Source organism: Euphorbia lathyris, chromosome 8 (assembly GCF_963576675.1).
Source record: "Euphorbia lathyris chromosome 8, ddEupLath1.1, whole genome shotgun sequence".
NCBI classification, from domain to species: Eukaryota; Viridiplantae; Streptophyta; class Magnoliopsida; order Malpighiales; family Euphorbiaceae; genus Euphorbia; species Euphorbia lathyris.
Window position 1 is genome coordinate 32,613,585 of NC_088917.1, and position 14,677 is coordinate 32,628,261.

The 14,677-nt window shown below is 37.7% G+C and overlaps 1 protein-coding gene across 3 annotated transcripts; it reads left to right on the forward strand.

Moving 5' to 3' along the window:
* Nucleotides 1-1,228: 1,228 nt before the first annotated feature.
* Nucleotides 1,229-13,917, forward strand: LOC136204169 (uncharacterized). Of its 3 annotated transcripts, none has more exons than XM_065995365.1 (11): nucleotides 1,229-2,200; nucleotides 2,910-3,186; nucleotides 3,363-3,548; nucleotides 3,641-3,796; nucleotides 4,405-4,857; nucleotides 5,305-7,452; nucleotides 7,956-8,161; nucleotides 8,258-8,413; nucleotides 12,067-12,301; nucleotides 12,790-13,079; nucleotides 13,191-13,917. In XM_065995365.1, exons 1-11 carry the CDS (start codon nucleotides 1,467-1,469, stop codon nucleotides 13,480-13,482), a joined length of 5,133 nt encoding a protein of 1,710 aa, XP_065851437.1. In that variant the 5' UTR covers nucleotides 1,229-1,466; the 3' UTR covers nucleotides 13,483-13,917. The 3 variants fall into 3 exon arrangements, with proteins under 3 accessions (XP_065851437.1, XP_065851438.1, XP_065851439.1); XM_065995367.1 differs by having other exon boundaries at nucleotides 2,062-2,200; nucleotides 2,948-3,186; XM_065995366.1 differs by lacking the exons at nucleotides 12,067-12,301; nucleotides 13,191-13,917 and having other exon boundaries at nucleotides 12,790-12,953.
* Nucleotides 13,918-14,677: the final 760 nt, after the last annotated feature.

Sequence of the window (14,677 nt, forward strand, 5' to 3'; positions counted from 1 at the left end):
TAGGTTTTGGCTCGGTAAACCTGAAAAGCTAGGTTTTGAATCGTTTATTTACCAGAAAAGAAAGTTTTCGATTCGCAGGATCGCATAAGCATAAAAGATAAGTTTTGGATTTTCGAATAGGGTAGGAAGCTAGAAAAAAGGAGCTTGTTTGATCTTTTTGCCGTAATACATTATTTATATGTTTTGAGTTTATAATATATTAAATTATAGTCATCATCAATTTTAATTTGAAGAAAAATCTAGATAATTCAAGTGAGGAAAATCATCTAGATTTTTATGTCTAATGTGTGATTAATAATTAAAGTCTAAAATGTTTACTAGCTTTTAGATAAAATTTACAGCTATAACTGGTTTTTTAAATGTGTGGTTAAAAGTGAATAGTATGAAAAAAAGTCTTTACATGATTTTTTATTGGCAAATGATATATACAACCCTTAGGGCTGTATATAAGCATTAATTATTCAAATATAACAATAAAAAAGGAGAATTTTAATTCTAAAATAAGTATTTATTTGTATTGATCTATTATGAATATATGCATTTAAATATTTAAGTATTTAAATATCAATAAATTTTATGTATTGAAAAACTAAATAAACACTAATAATAGCAATTTTTTGGTTTTATTTACAGCCCTAAGGGCCGTAAATATCGGAACCCTTTTTTATTTAGGAGTAGCATAAATTTCCTTTTGTCATAAAGTATGTGCGTAGAAAAAAAAATTAAGTAAGAAATTAAATTATTTGTGAGTGGAGAGTTATAATTTTTTTTAGAAATTGTATTATATGCTGATGGGTTTGAGGATCACCGGTTTTTTCTGATTATTTTAAGGTGTTTGTTTTAGATGCCTTAGAGCCCCTCAGAACTTTCGATTCTGACTCCATCACTGTGTTTAAATTTCTTACAGTGTCTAACCCAATGAGAATTGTAGCATACGTGTCGGAAAAGAAATAAAGTTGCTGACTGGATGACGAATTTTGCGGATTCGTGCTCTTGAGGTGATCACGATTGTGCCTCCTTTAAACTCGTGACTGCACATGCATTACCTACCAGTTATGGGAACACATGGAATTTGCAGCATGTCACTTTGATGGGGCTTTGGGCTATTGGATGTGATGGGCATTGTTGGCCCATAATCGAGCCAATAATCAATTTTCATTTTATTAATAATAATAATAATAATAATAATATTTCAGCGGTTGAAATTTCGGGACATGAGCTTTTTGGATCCATCTTCTCATCTCAACTAATTAATTAAAACCAATCAATATTTCGCGGGTAAACTGCGTAAGATCCCGTCACCGGACCACCACTTCCTCCACCGCCTATCACCACCTCTCGTTTCTCTTTCAGAAATTTCGCTGTTGTTCTTACTTCTTGTACTTTCTGAGTCTCTGTCTTAACACTTCGCTCCCCAGTAAAGTAACAGTTTGCAATTCCACTCTCTTACACTTCCCTCAATTCAAATGAATACCGCCACTATCCACCTCAAACCGACTCCGACTAATCTTCTATCCAGCAGAAATCCTTTTCTAATCGGTCAATTCCGCCTGTACAGACGCCGTCGTATTAAACGAACTGCCGCCAGACACCTCACTCTTTGCAGCCAACAGCTAGACCCTTTCCAGAACTTTCTCTCGCAACTTCCTTCCTCGAATTACCTTGATTTTCTAGCTCCCGTTCTTGGAATTGCCTCCGGTTTCACGCTTTATCTGACACAGTTCAGGTCCAGTAAAAAAATTGGCATTTCAGATATCGGTGAATGGATTTTGTTCACTAGTCCTTCTGCGTTTAACCGTTTTGTGTTTCTGCGTTGCCCCTCGATATCTTTTGAAGGGGATGAGTTATTGGAGGATGTGAACGGGAGATTGGTGGAAGAGGACAGGCATTTTGTGAGGTTGGACAGTGGTAGGATTCAGATGAGAGAGAGTGGCTCTGGTGGATTGAAGGATAAATTGGTTTACCAAAGAGTTTGTGTGAATACTGTGGATGGTGGTGTTATTTCACTTGATTGGCCGGCGAGTTTGGACTTGAGGGAGGAGCATGGATTGGATAGTACTCTGTTGCTTGTACCGGGAACGCCTGAGGGGAGTGCGGATGAGAATGTTAGGTCGTTTGTCTGTGAAGCACTAAGACGCGGAATTTTTCCTGTTGTTATGAATCCTAGAGGATGTGCCGGTTCACCTCTCACCACTGCACGGTATGTGAAACTCTCTCCTATTTTTATGTTCTTCTGCGCTTTGTGCAGTGTCTCCAGTGTGTTTGTGAATGTCTAGCTTGTTGTGCTAAATGCTGATTCAACGCGTGATTTAAGCTTGATATCATCTCTGCATAGCTCAATTTACTCAACTTCAGTCCTAAACTAGTTGAGGTTGGCAATTGGCTGCATGAAATACACAATGGAGGAAAAATTGCATGGAACTATAACTGTAGGAGCAAGAAATAAATTGAAGATCAGCTTTGTGTGTTTGAATGGTCATTGGAGTAACATTTTATGACTTCAATCGTTATTGGCCTTTTTTAAAAGTCATTGTTGGGTAACTAACAACAAGATTTCTTTAAATATCATCCCAATTCATAGGTTAGTCTTTTGATTGGCTGGTTTAAGGGTACGGACCAAATCAAAATCATTCCTCTGCTATAGCTTAAGGAGGACAGTAATTAGGAAATCCACTATAATGATGATCTACCAGAATTGGAGAAAACCATTATAAAGAAAGTAAAGGGGAGTTCCTCCAAAAAATAAATAAATAAATAAATAAAGGGGAAAAAGTGCTGGAGGGGTATCCATGTATGATGAAGAAAACAACGTTGCAGTAAGTCCCTGATGGCTAAATTGATTGTGCTAGTTTTGAGTTTCTATGGCAAGAAGTTGATTGTAGAGCTTCTTAACTATTTTGTATATGTAGGTTATTTACAGCTGCTGACAGCGATGATGTCTGCACAGCTATACAGTTCATCAGTAAGGCGAGGCCATGGACATCACTGATGGGCATTGGCTGGGAATATGGTGCAAACATGTTGACAAAATATCTGGCAGAAGCTGGGGAGAGAACACCCCTTACTGCTGCTGCATGCATTAATAATCCATTTGACTTAGAGGAGGCCACAAGGTGCTCTCCTTATTGCACCATTTTGGATCAGAAGCTCACTGGTGGACTAATAGATATCTTGCGATCGAATAAGGTTGAAATTCCTTGGACCTTTATCAATTTAAGATATAAAGGCTTTTATGTCATGAATACGGCACTTAATAGTTTTCGAGATATACAGTTCATGATATTACACATCATTTGTTGCTTCTATCTATTATGAATCTGATAATTTCTGGTGAGAAAACTTAGAACTGATGACCTCTGTAGGAATTATTTCAAGGGAGGACAAAAGGTTTTAATGTCGAAAGGGCTTTAACGGCAAAATCTGTTCGTGATTTTGAAAAAGCATTGTCGATGGTATCTTATGGTTTTGATAAAATAGAAGACTTCTATTTGAAGTCAAGCACACGAGGTGTGGTTGGGAATGTGAAGATTCCTGTTCTCTTCATTCAGGTGCATAATCGATTTGAATTCTGCATGTGACTGATCTATTACTTTACTGTATAATTGAATTTCTGATCTCTTTTAATTCTATCAAACTTCAGAATGATGATGCGACAGTGCCATTATTTTCTACCCCTCGTAGTTTGATTGCGGAAAATCCATTTACAAGTCTCCTGTTATGCTCCTGTGTGCCATCAAATGTTATTGCTAGCGACAACAAAGCTACTGTATCATGGTGCCAGAATCTTACAATTGAGGTGATAATTGCAAGCTTCTTTTCGATAATGGGAGAAGATTCATTTGTGGAACCTGGAAAAATATGTATTGGCATCTATGTTGCACGGAAACGGAAACAGACAACCAGAAACGTTATTGCTTAAAAAAAATATAGCTAGGAAACGGTAATGGAAACTGAAAAGAAACTGAAACGGAAACGCTAATGAAGAAGACTTTCCGTGCAACATAGATTGGCATAAAAGTGGTTGTTATGTATCTTTCAGCTTTAGGTTATTGAAACTAATGCACATTTATTATGATATGCTAGTGCTTAATTTACTTATGTTGATCTTTTCCTCTGTGAATTTTTTGCAAGGAGTTTGGAAGTTTAGCCAGACTTTAAGATGTGAACCTTTTGAGTTCCTTTTGGCATTATATTGTTCTTAATTGCTGATATTTTGAATGATAGTATCTGCTTAGCATCCTTGTTTTGAGTTGTTAGTTGGGCAAGTATGATATCTGATAATTATGGTCAACAAGGATTGCTGAAATAATTTATCCTCTTGTTTTTGTTGAAGACTTTGTTGAAATTCAAACTTCTGCAACTTGCAAGTGATATGCTGACTAGTATGCATGGCGGTGCTTGCAGTGGCTCTCAGCAGTTGAGCTTGGGCTTTTGAAGGGTCGTCATCCTCTTCTGAAAGATCTAGATATTAACTTCAATCCTTCAAAAGATTTAACTATAGTGGAAGGCAGAACAGCTGGTAATCGTATCAAAGATGATAAGTTCTTTGATCTTACTTTGGCTGATGATAATAACTATGCTGTAGATCCTCTAAATGAAGTGCTTGAGTATAGCAACACTGCTGTCCAATCAAGACCGGAACAAGATTCACAAGATGTGGAAGTTGAAGAGGGATTGCCGAAGGTGGAGAATGGTACATTTCAGCAGTCCAGCTCTGCTGATGCAGAATTGGCCAAAGAGGAGGTTGCTGCTCCTACAGATTCTGAAATTGGTGAAGTGCTTCAGACAACCGAGGTTGTTATGAATATGCTTGATGTTACAATGCCTGGTATTCTGGCAGAAGAACAAAAGAAGAAGGTAATACAAAAAGTTGCAATGTTTCATTAAGTTGAAATGTTGTATGTCTTCTATCATGTTAAGGTGACATAATGTGCAGACTGAAGTTTGATTGCTTTTATCTTTTCCAAGAATTTGCTATAAGTTATACAAGGAATTCTTTCTTGATTCTGTAATGTTTCTTTCAGATAAAATTCCAATGTATTTTTCATTATTGTAGGCAATGATATCCTTGTGTGGGGAGAGATGGAAAGTTTATGAACCTCAAGTTTCTCTAATTTTTCTTCTTCTAGCTGTTTGATTGTTTTCATCATCTTACCCAAAAAAAAAAAAAAAATCATCATCTTTTGAGTTTTGTGTGCATTTCTTATTTCTTTTTTTATTTAGAAAATGTTGTTTGGAGCACTTATTCATGCTAAATTCCTTCTAGCATATCCTTTTGGGCTTAAGACCAGTTCTTATGTTCAGGTCTTGATTGCTGTGGGTCAAGGAGAGACACTTATGAAAGCTTTGCAAGGTGCTGTACCAGAAGAGGTTTCTGGAAAGCTTACAAGTGCAGTATCTGGAATTATGAATGCTCAAAATACAAATGTAAGACTTAAGACACTTCTCGGTTTTAATAAACTTCCTGATATGCCGTCTGGGATTAAGTCACAGAACGATGAAAAGAGCAGCGAATCACCAAATGCTGAAGGTACACCTAATGATCCTCAGACTTCAGATGAGATGAAAAAGGCTGATGACTTGGCAGATGGCTCCCGTAGTAGTGAACCTGAGTCAGACAATGCTGTTACAGGGCAGGAAACCGAGTTTCTTTCTTCAGAAAATTTAGATAAATCTAGTGATTTAGGTGAGTCTCAAACAGTAAGCAGTCAACAAGGTGATATTAACGGTTCTGATACCATGGATATTAGTGATGAAACATCTCAAATAGAAATGAAGAGGGAAGCTAACAACCAAAAAAATCTGGATTCTTCAACTGAGGAAAGTAGCACTGCATCAGGTGATGTGGTTGAAGTAGCACCTTCATTTGCAGAGCCTACTGATTCCCAACCAGTGGAAAAGGAAGGCAACGATAACCAGAATAGCGATAAAGAAACACTGCAATTACCTGATCAAAATAATCCTACCACATCAGATTCTAACCCCCCACCATTTGATGTTGTTCAGGCAATGGATGCCTTCACAGGAATGGATGATTCCACCCAAGTGGCTGTCAATAGTGTATTTGGTGTAATAGAAGACATGATTACTCAGTTTGAAGGGGAAAATGACCAGCAAAATGAAACCAAAGTGCAGAATGATACTGAAGATGAGAAAATTGATAGCGAGTCTGATAAAGAACCTGCCGCTAGCAAGCACTTGCTAAATTTGAATATTAACAATGATGCGGAGATGCAGTCTGCTAGTTTACAGGAATCTCCTGTTGATGAGCACGAAAGAAATGATGCCAATTCACAGAATATCGTGGGGACTGGATCGGCAAAGGAACTTGCTGAGAATTCCATTTTGCATGATAACAATGTCATGGATGATCCTCAGAGAAGTGCTCCCAGTAACTATAAATACGAGGAAGGAACAAAGAAGCACAATGTAAATGAGACTGATTATTCTAGGCATGCAAATGGCAGTCCATTGGACATAACTGCAAATTCATACCGGGATTATTTGCAGAATGAGTACTTGCACAGGTATCTTCTCTCAAAGAAACCAAATAGCAAACCACTTGATTTAGATACAACCACTGCTCTATTGTTTGACTATTACCCAGAGGATGGCCAATGGAAGCTCTTGGAGCAACCAGGAACTGTTGATGACTCCATACATGAGACTGAAGCTCATTATGGAGGTGAGCGAGGTGGTCATATCCATTCCCCAGAGAACATGAATGATATAGAAAGTTATATAGAACCATCTTATGTAGTTCTTGATACTGCAAAACAACAGGAATCTTTTGGAGAATATGGCACAGCAGAAAATCTTCATGAAAATGTTGAAATAGGCAATAGATTAGAGGTTATGGAGTTCATAAAAAATATTATATTGGATGCCTTGACGGTTGAAATTGCTCGCAAGCTAAGTGCAGATGACATGAAAGAAATAAAACCCAGTCTTGCTAGTGATATTGAGAAAGTGGCAAATGCTGTGTCATTGGCCATCGGACTTGATAAAAGTGCCTTGTGTATTCTAGATAAAGAATTTTGTACCAACAATATTCCCGAAAAAGTTGGTACTCTTCAAGGAGAGCACATAGTGAGGATCATTTCATCTGCTGTTTTGAGCACCACTTATCTGAGGAGAGTGCTGCCAGTTGGTGTTGTTATAGGTTCTAGCTTAGCTGCTCTGAGAAAATATTTCGATGTAGGTACCAGGCATGATAATGGCCTGACACTCAACAAGCAAACAGAAATTTATATGAAAGAAGATCTAGATAAGTCCAGGCCGAAGGAGGGTGATCACAAGCTTGCTGTCAGAACTGATCAGATTACCAGTTTGGCAAGTACAAGGAAAAGAGAGGTAGAAGAAGCTGAAATAAAACGAAAAAGTACTGATGGTGTCATGGTTGGTGCCGTTACAGCTGCCCTGGGAGCATCTGCCTTGCTGATACAGCAACAGGTACTTATAATATTTAGATGCCTTGTATAAAAGTCAAAAACACATCCCTCTAATCATACAAAAATCAAAACCTGTAACAATGAGATACTGAAGAAGGTCAAACTTTGATATCAAAGAGATATATATTTGACCACAACTATTTGAAAAGCATTGACTGTTTCAGCAATTTAGTAACAAATTTATGTTGTTATGTACGAGCATGCATATCTGCTAGCACATGTTTTTTTTTTCCCTGCCAGAGTTAACTAACTGCTTGCATGAACATCCCATGCACCTAGGGGGTTGCTTCAGCTCAATTTGACACCAATCTGATATAAATGACCCCAGTTAGGAACGAAATTCTGAAACACGAACATAAAAGCACATATTTTATCCTTTTGAGTGTTATTCTTTGCTAGAAGTAATTTTTTAGCCATGCTTGTTAGTTGCTCATTTTCCTTTTTCTGGTGGCCTTTTGGTTATGTATGTGATTTTCGTGCTTATTGGTGCCTGTATCTGTGAAGAATCCATATCAAGGCGAGGAAACTGTAGAAGGCTCATCAAAGACTTTCAAAGAGAAAACAAACAGTGGGAAGGCAGTTCAGAACGATGATGAGACAGTGTCTGACAAGACCCAGAACAACATGGTTGCAAGCCTAGCTGAGAAAGCCATGTCAGTTGCTAGTCCAGTGGTTCCTACAACTGAAGGTGGCGAAGTGGATCAAGAAAGGTCTATAATATATATCTTTGTATCTGTTACATGTATGTACCTGCTGGGGATGATTTTATATGTGTTAAATGTGTATGTGCATTCCCATATGAACAGGCTAGTTGCGATGTTAGTAGGCTGGGGACAAAGGGGAGGCCTGCTGAGGCTGGTTGGTAAGGTTGCTTTGCTTTGGGGAGGCATACGTGGTGCTGTAAGTCTGACTGATAAACTTATCTCATTTCTGCATATGGCTGAGCGCCCCTTGTACCAGAGGTAAGCTTGTTTCCTGAATGTTTTCTAGCGCAACCTTTCGTGCCCTCTTTTTGTCTTTCTTTGGTTTGCCTTCATCTTGCCTCTTGTTTGTGAACATAGTTTAATAATTAAATGTAAGAGGTTAGGCAAGGTTTTTCCTGTTGAATTTTCAAGTAATTATTTGCAAAATTTATGATATGTATACATAAGAGTAGTCGATTGTCAAAAATTTGTGTCGGTAGTAGTTGCAAAGCAAGGTTCACTTCTTCATTTAGCCATCAGTTTGATTATTTGTGAGAAGTTTTCACTGGTTCTCAGGTCATAAATCGTGCATGCATGCTGATACATATTACTATGGCACAATTTGTCAGAGTTGTATTGGCATTAAATGGTTTATTGTTGATAATTTCATGCGCAATGACTTTTTTTATTATTATTATTACTTCCGTGCCACAAGGCTTCACTAGCTTGATAGAGGTGGCTTAACTTTTGCAGTTGGTAAATTTCATTATTATTTTCAAGCCTTCTATTTGAACTATAGTATAACTTTAACACCTTGGATCAACACCATGTAGATATTGTTCGCTTCAATGAAGTCTCATATTTTGTGATAGAATTATGCAAGATAATTCCACAAAACTCTCTAAATCAAATGAACAGAAGTAAAGAGATGACGGAATTAGAGCCGTGTATTATTATCCGAAAAAGATAAAGATACAAGGATTAAGCTAACCCCCACAGGTAGAACAATCCTCTCTCTCTCTACCAATGGCAGAGCCCTGCAAATGCAGAAAGAGTAATACAAAAACAGCCTACCTCATGCTTTCCTCTACCCAGATAATAACTGAATTTTCCCTTTACAATTCTGCCAGCTCATATAGTAGGTTATAACTAACTCTTCCCACAAATACCTCTATGAAAACGAACTTCCCAAATGAATGGTTTGCCCCTGCTGCCCTGTATTTCTTCCTCGTATAGACCTGTAATGCCTTAGGTTAGGCCCACTATTGATATCCATAACATGTCCATTAGTAGCTGATTCTCTATCATTGCCATCCGCGATTCCCTTAGAGTACCACTGTATTAACCATTGAGTGACCGTATCCCCATGCTGCTGAATTGTGCGTGTGGCCAGTACTTTCTCAGGAAAAACAGTGCCATCTGAATCAACCTCTAACTCAGAGGTAGCTGTGTGGAAAAAGGGTGGGTGCCAATGGCCTTCTTAAGCAGCTGAACATGAAAATGAGGGTGAATTCGAGAAGAATCAGGAAGCTGTAATCGGTAAGCAACAGTAAACCAAGTTACTAGGGGAAAGAGCTTTGCTGTAATATGCAATGGGCCTGCATCCTTGCATTATGATAGCCCCGAGACCCACGCCCGAATCTGTCACATTCGATGCGAAATTCCTTCTCAAAATATGGGAGGGTCAAGAATGGTGTAGAACTGATGCGTTGCTTCAAATTATCAAAATTGCTTGCTCTTCATCATGCCAAGAAAAATTATTTTTCTTTGTGAGTTCGGTTAGTGGCTTAGCCAACTTGCCATTATCTTTGACAAATTTCCAATGGTAGCCTGTCAAGCCCAAGAATCCCCAAACTCCCTTCACATTTTTTGGAATTGACCAGTGTTGTATGGCAGCCACCTTACTTGGATCTACTGATACTCCACTGCCCGAAATTCGATGACCCATATAATCCAGAGTCATCAATCAGAAAGAGCATTTTTTTTTTATTTACTTTGAAGTAGTTGTCAGGCAAGACTTGAAGAATGAGACGTAAATGTTGCAGATGGTCCTCCCAAGAAGAGCTGTAAATCAAAATATCGCCGAAAAAGACCAATACACATCTCTGCAACCAAGGTCGAAACAAGTCATTCATCACACTCTGAAAGGTGGAGGGGGCGTTAGTGAGGCCGAAGGGCATCACTAAGAACTCATAATGCCCATTGTGTGTTCGGAAAATGGTTTTTTCCTTGTCCTGTTCTTTCATTCTGATCTGATTAAAGCCAGATTTCAAATCCAATTTAGTAAAGTATGTTGCTCCATTCAGCTCATCCAAAACGGGTATAAGGTACTTATCAAGTATGGTGACTTTGTTTAGGGCACGAAATTCTATGCACATACGCCAAGAATCATCTTTCTTCTTCACAAGGAGCACAGACTGGAAAATGCACTTTGACTGGGACGAATCAGCCCCATTCCAAGCAGCTCCATAACCTGCCTTTGAATCTATTCCTATTGCACATGGGAACAACGGTATGGCGCACCCTGTGAGATTTATAGCATGATTATGAGTTCGCCTTGGAGGCAGACCTGTTAGAGGCTCGAAAACCTCCGGATTTTGAAGAAGTAAATGTTGTAGATGAGTCAACTCATTTGAGGACAAGGAGTTTTCTCCTGCTTCAATTGAGGCATTAATATTCTCCATACGCATTGCATCACATTCACCACCCAACCATACCTGCAAAGCTGTTAATTCAAAAGGGGTTCCCATAACACCCTGTAACCACACAATGCTTCCTTCATGATTGAACTTCATCCAATGTTTTTCCCAATTGTGTAAAATATCTCCCAAGGATCGCAACCATGCCATACCCAAAACCATATCTAACTGTTGCAATTCAAAAATTAGAGCTTCCAAAACGAGCGGACCCGATGTGAAGATCGACAGAACACCGCTCTCGAACCGAAGCTCTATATCCATCTCCAATCTGATAGTTTACGAAGAAATTGGTGTTATAGAGAGGCCTAAAGATTGGACCAATTTGGCGAAAATAAAATTATGGGAAGCACCGGAATCTACCAGCAACATGATCGGAGTACCCAAAAGCATGGAGGAGCTCTATCATAGAACACTCCCCATCAATTTGAACACCTTCATTACCGGAAACATCACGGTCGTCTTCCCGGGAACTGTCACAATCGAGGAAGATTTCATTCTCAATCACAGTAACCCTCAATTCTCCAACTCGACACTATTCCAGCTCCTCAACGAAAAGGTGATTTGGTCAAAGTCGGGGATTTGGGTCAAAGCTAATTTCTGTTAGGCCCATCTGTAGTAACATCTGACTGCCGCTCTCAAAGTTTGTTCTTTCATCTTGGCCATAATATTCTAATTGATAATCAACACCTCCTTTGAAATGAATAAAATATTAGAACTATGACAATGATTCTAATAACAATAATACTTGGGTTATCCTTCAAGTTCCATGTATTGAGGATGTTTTGCTCCTTAGTTTCTTTTAAATGTGTCCTGGTGACTAGGCCTACGTCACTGGAAGTAACTGCAATTCTTGCTATGCAGTGGAAGATCTGAAAGTATTCTTTCCCCCCACCCAGCTGTATATTAAAAATTGATAAAGATAGTTTAATATTTAGAAATGCTTTTCTTTACTTGATAAATATCAATATGATGGTTCCAATTTGGTACTCTTGTTTGCATTTCTTATTATTAGCTGGAAGTCTTAGAAAGGAATTGCAAATATTTTCAAATTCATTCTTTTATCCATTCTGATGCATGTGTAGCCAAATTCATTGGTTAAACAAGTTTGAGTTGCCTCTTTTTTCTTTTTCATTAGTTAAACAAGTTTGAGTTATGTCTCTTGCTTTACTAGACCAGTTAGTATTTGAAATATTCTGTTTACTGAATCTCTTTTTCTTCTTGTGTCTTCACAAGGATCATTGGATTTTTCTTCATGGTGCTTGTTTTGTGGTCACCGTTCGTTGTTCCATTTCTTCCAGCACTTGTGCAAAGCTGGACAACAAATACACCTTCACAATTTGCTGATCTTGTTATCATTGTTGGCCTTTATATAGCTGTTATGATACTTGTGATGATATGGGGCAAAAGAATTCGTGGATACAAAGATCCACTAGAGGAATATGGATTGGATTTTAGCAAATTGCCTAAGGTAAAGTATAAAGCTCAGTTTCAGAATTTGATGCTTTTGATGAGCTCAAGACTGAAAATTTTGCATTTTGCGCTATCAGCATGATGAGTTCTAGACTCCACTAGTAATGCTGAGATTATCAATCTCTATCTTTTCTTAACAGCACGTCTGTTAAAAGCTGAAATTTACAGTGTTGGGGGTGTTCCTTTCGTGTTGCAAACTCTTGACTACATGTAAAAAAGGGGAAGGCAGGGTAGACTTTATTATCTTTTTTCTTTTCATTTTCCTTGAGATCTTTTCCACAGACACAAACTAATTTAGTAACTTTTACTTCAGTGAAACTTAGATACTTTGGTTTACCATGTGTTCATTACAAGACACATAGTTTGTAAAATCTCATCACATATATTCTCCTAGGTGAAGTTGAGTCTTGAAATTAAATGGATAAATGTTTTGAGGCCCCTTCTAGATTGGACAAAACAATTAAGTTTTGATTCTACTGCTTGCAGATTCAAAGCTTATTTGTGAGCTTGATTGGAGGAGTAATGCTGGTCGTATCAATACAATCTGTAAATGCTATGTTGGGATGTGCAAGTTTCTCTTGGCCATCAAGTATACCTAATCTCAATGCATTGGGACAAGTAATTATACTGGCTGTTCAAGGAATCATAACGGCAGCAGGTGTTGTGCTTGTAGAAGAACTGGTTTTTAGGGCATGGTTGCCTGAAGAAATTGCCGCTGATCTTGGTTATCATCAAGGAATTATCATTTCAGGACTAATATATTCGCTTCTTCAAAGGTTTTTCTCTTAATACTACTAATTTTGGGCCGTTTAAATCGTGCTAACTAACTGCAGCAAATGAATTTATTTTTCCCTCTCTTGGGTAATAACATGATTGGTTGTTTTCAGGTCTCCACAGGCAGTTCCAGGGCTTTGGCTTCTATCTTTGGCTCTTGCAGGGTTCCGACAAAAAAATCAGGGCAGCCTTGCAGTACCAATTGGGTTACACACAGGGATAATGGCTTCAAGTTTTATTTTGCAAAAAGGCGGCTTTTTGGTCTACAAACACGATTATTCTCCCTGGATAACAGGAACTCCATTCGAACCTTTCAGTGGGATAGTTGGGTTTGCATTTGCTTCGTTGTTGGCCATAATTCTATACCCAAGGCAGGGTTTACAAAAAAAAGAAGACATTAGATAGAACCATAAGGGAATAGAGATCATTCTTAACTTAAGAATGGTGCAGCAGTTAAAATGAGTTGGTAGCTTCTGTTAATGCACAGATGTTTAGGAAGATGTTGAAAGCAGGTAGCAGAGCATTGGTGTACAGTTGCTGTAAATCCCAAAGGGCACATATGAGTTGTATGTTTAAGTTATGACATTCTTCGGCTCCGTAAAGTGAATACAAGAATTTTGATGTATTGCTGTAAAGGTTCTAAGGTGTCTGTTAGCATTGTGAAACAAAAAGGGTAAATAGCGTTACACGGCAGTTATAGAGTATTTAGCTCATTGATTATAGGAATTAGAATAAATGTAATTTAATTTATGCTCTTTCCTTGTATACAATAGTATCATGTATATATATAGGTGTATGCTACTCATTATAATATACAAGAATATATAAGTTTTCTCTTCTCTCTTGCTCCAGTGCCCGCAGTTTTTGGGTCTGCAATTTTTGGTTCCAGTCGTGTTTCTCAGTCTGCAGGGAAGTCTATTAGGTACCCTTTTTAATATTTAGATTTTATATTAATTATCCTAATATTTTAGAGAATTTTAATTTTAATTTGATGTTTAAGATGTTTCATGGATGATATGTTTGTATGTTATTATGTTGAATATTATTTGCACGGTAGTATTTATTAGATCTTATGAATTTTATTAGGATGTTTTAGTATCATTTCCATATATACTCTACAATAGTAACATCTACTCTACACTATTAGTTACGAATTGTTATCTCTGTTTCCGAAGTGTTTCCGAAGCAGTTTTCCTTCGTTGAAGTACCTACAGGATAGAATAGACGGTCACGGATGTCTAAATAAGCAAAGGTTTTTAGGGTTGAAGGAAGTGGAACATTTGTAATAAGTGATGTTCACGTACTTCTAGATGTTGACATACATGTCTATTTATAGTGCTTAATAAATCCTTTTTTCTATTAGGAAACATTATTCCTTTTTAACGACGAACGGTTTCTTTTTAATGGCTCTTAATGGTAGGTAAGATTTTTTATGGCTCTTAATGGTAGGCATGGCTCTTAATGTTTCACGTGTCGTCATTTGTTTCCTACAATATCATGAGTCTAGCTATTTCGTCATTTTTAGCTTGCATAATCTTTTTAATTAGAAGTCGGATTTTCATACTTTTGTAAATTTTCTATAAAATTATTACCGCGTTTA

Coding starts and splice junctions, on each gene's coding strand:
- LOC136204169 (XM_065995365.1), top strand. CDS start 1,467: ATGAATACCGCCACTATCCACCTCAAACCGACTCCGACTAATCTTCTA. Junction 7,453..7,955: donor CCTTGCTGATACAGCAACAG/GTACTTATAATA, acceptor GTATCTGTGAAG/AATCCATATCAAGGCGAGGA. Junction 8,162..8,257: donor GGCGAAGTGGATCAAGAAAG/GTCTATAATATA, acceptor CCATATGAACAG/GCTAGTTGCGATGTTAGTAG.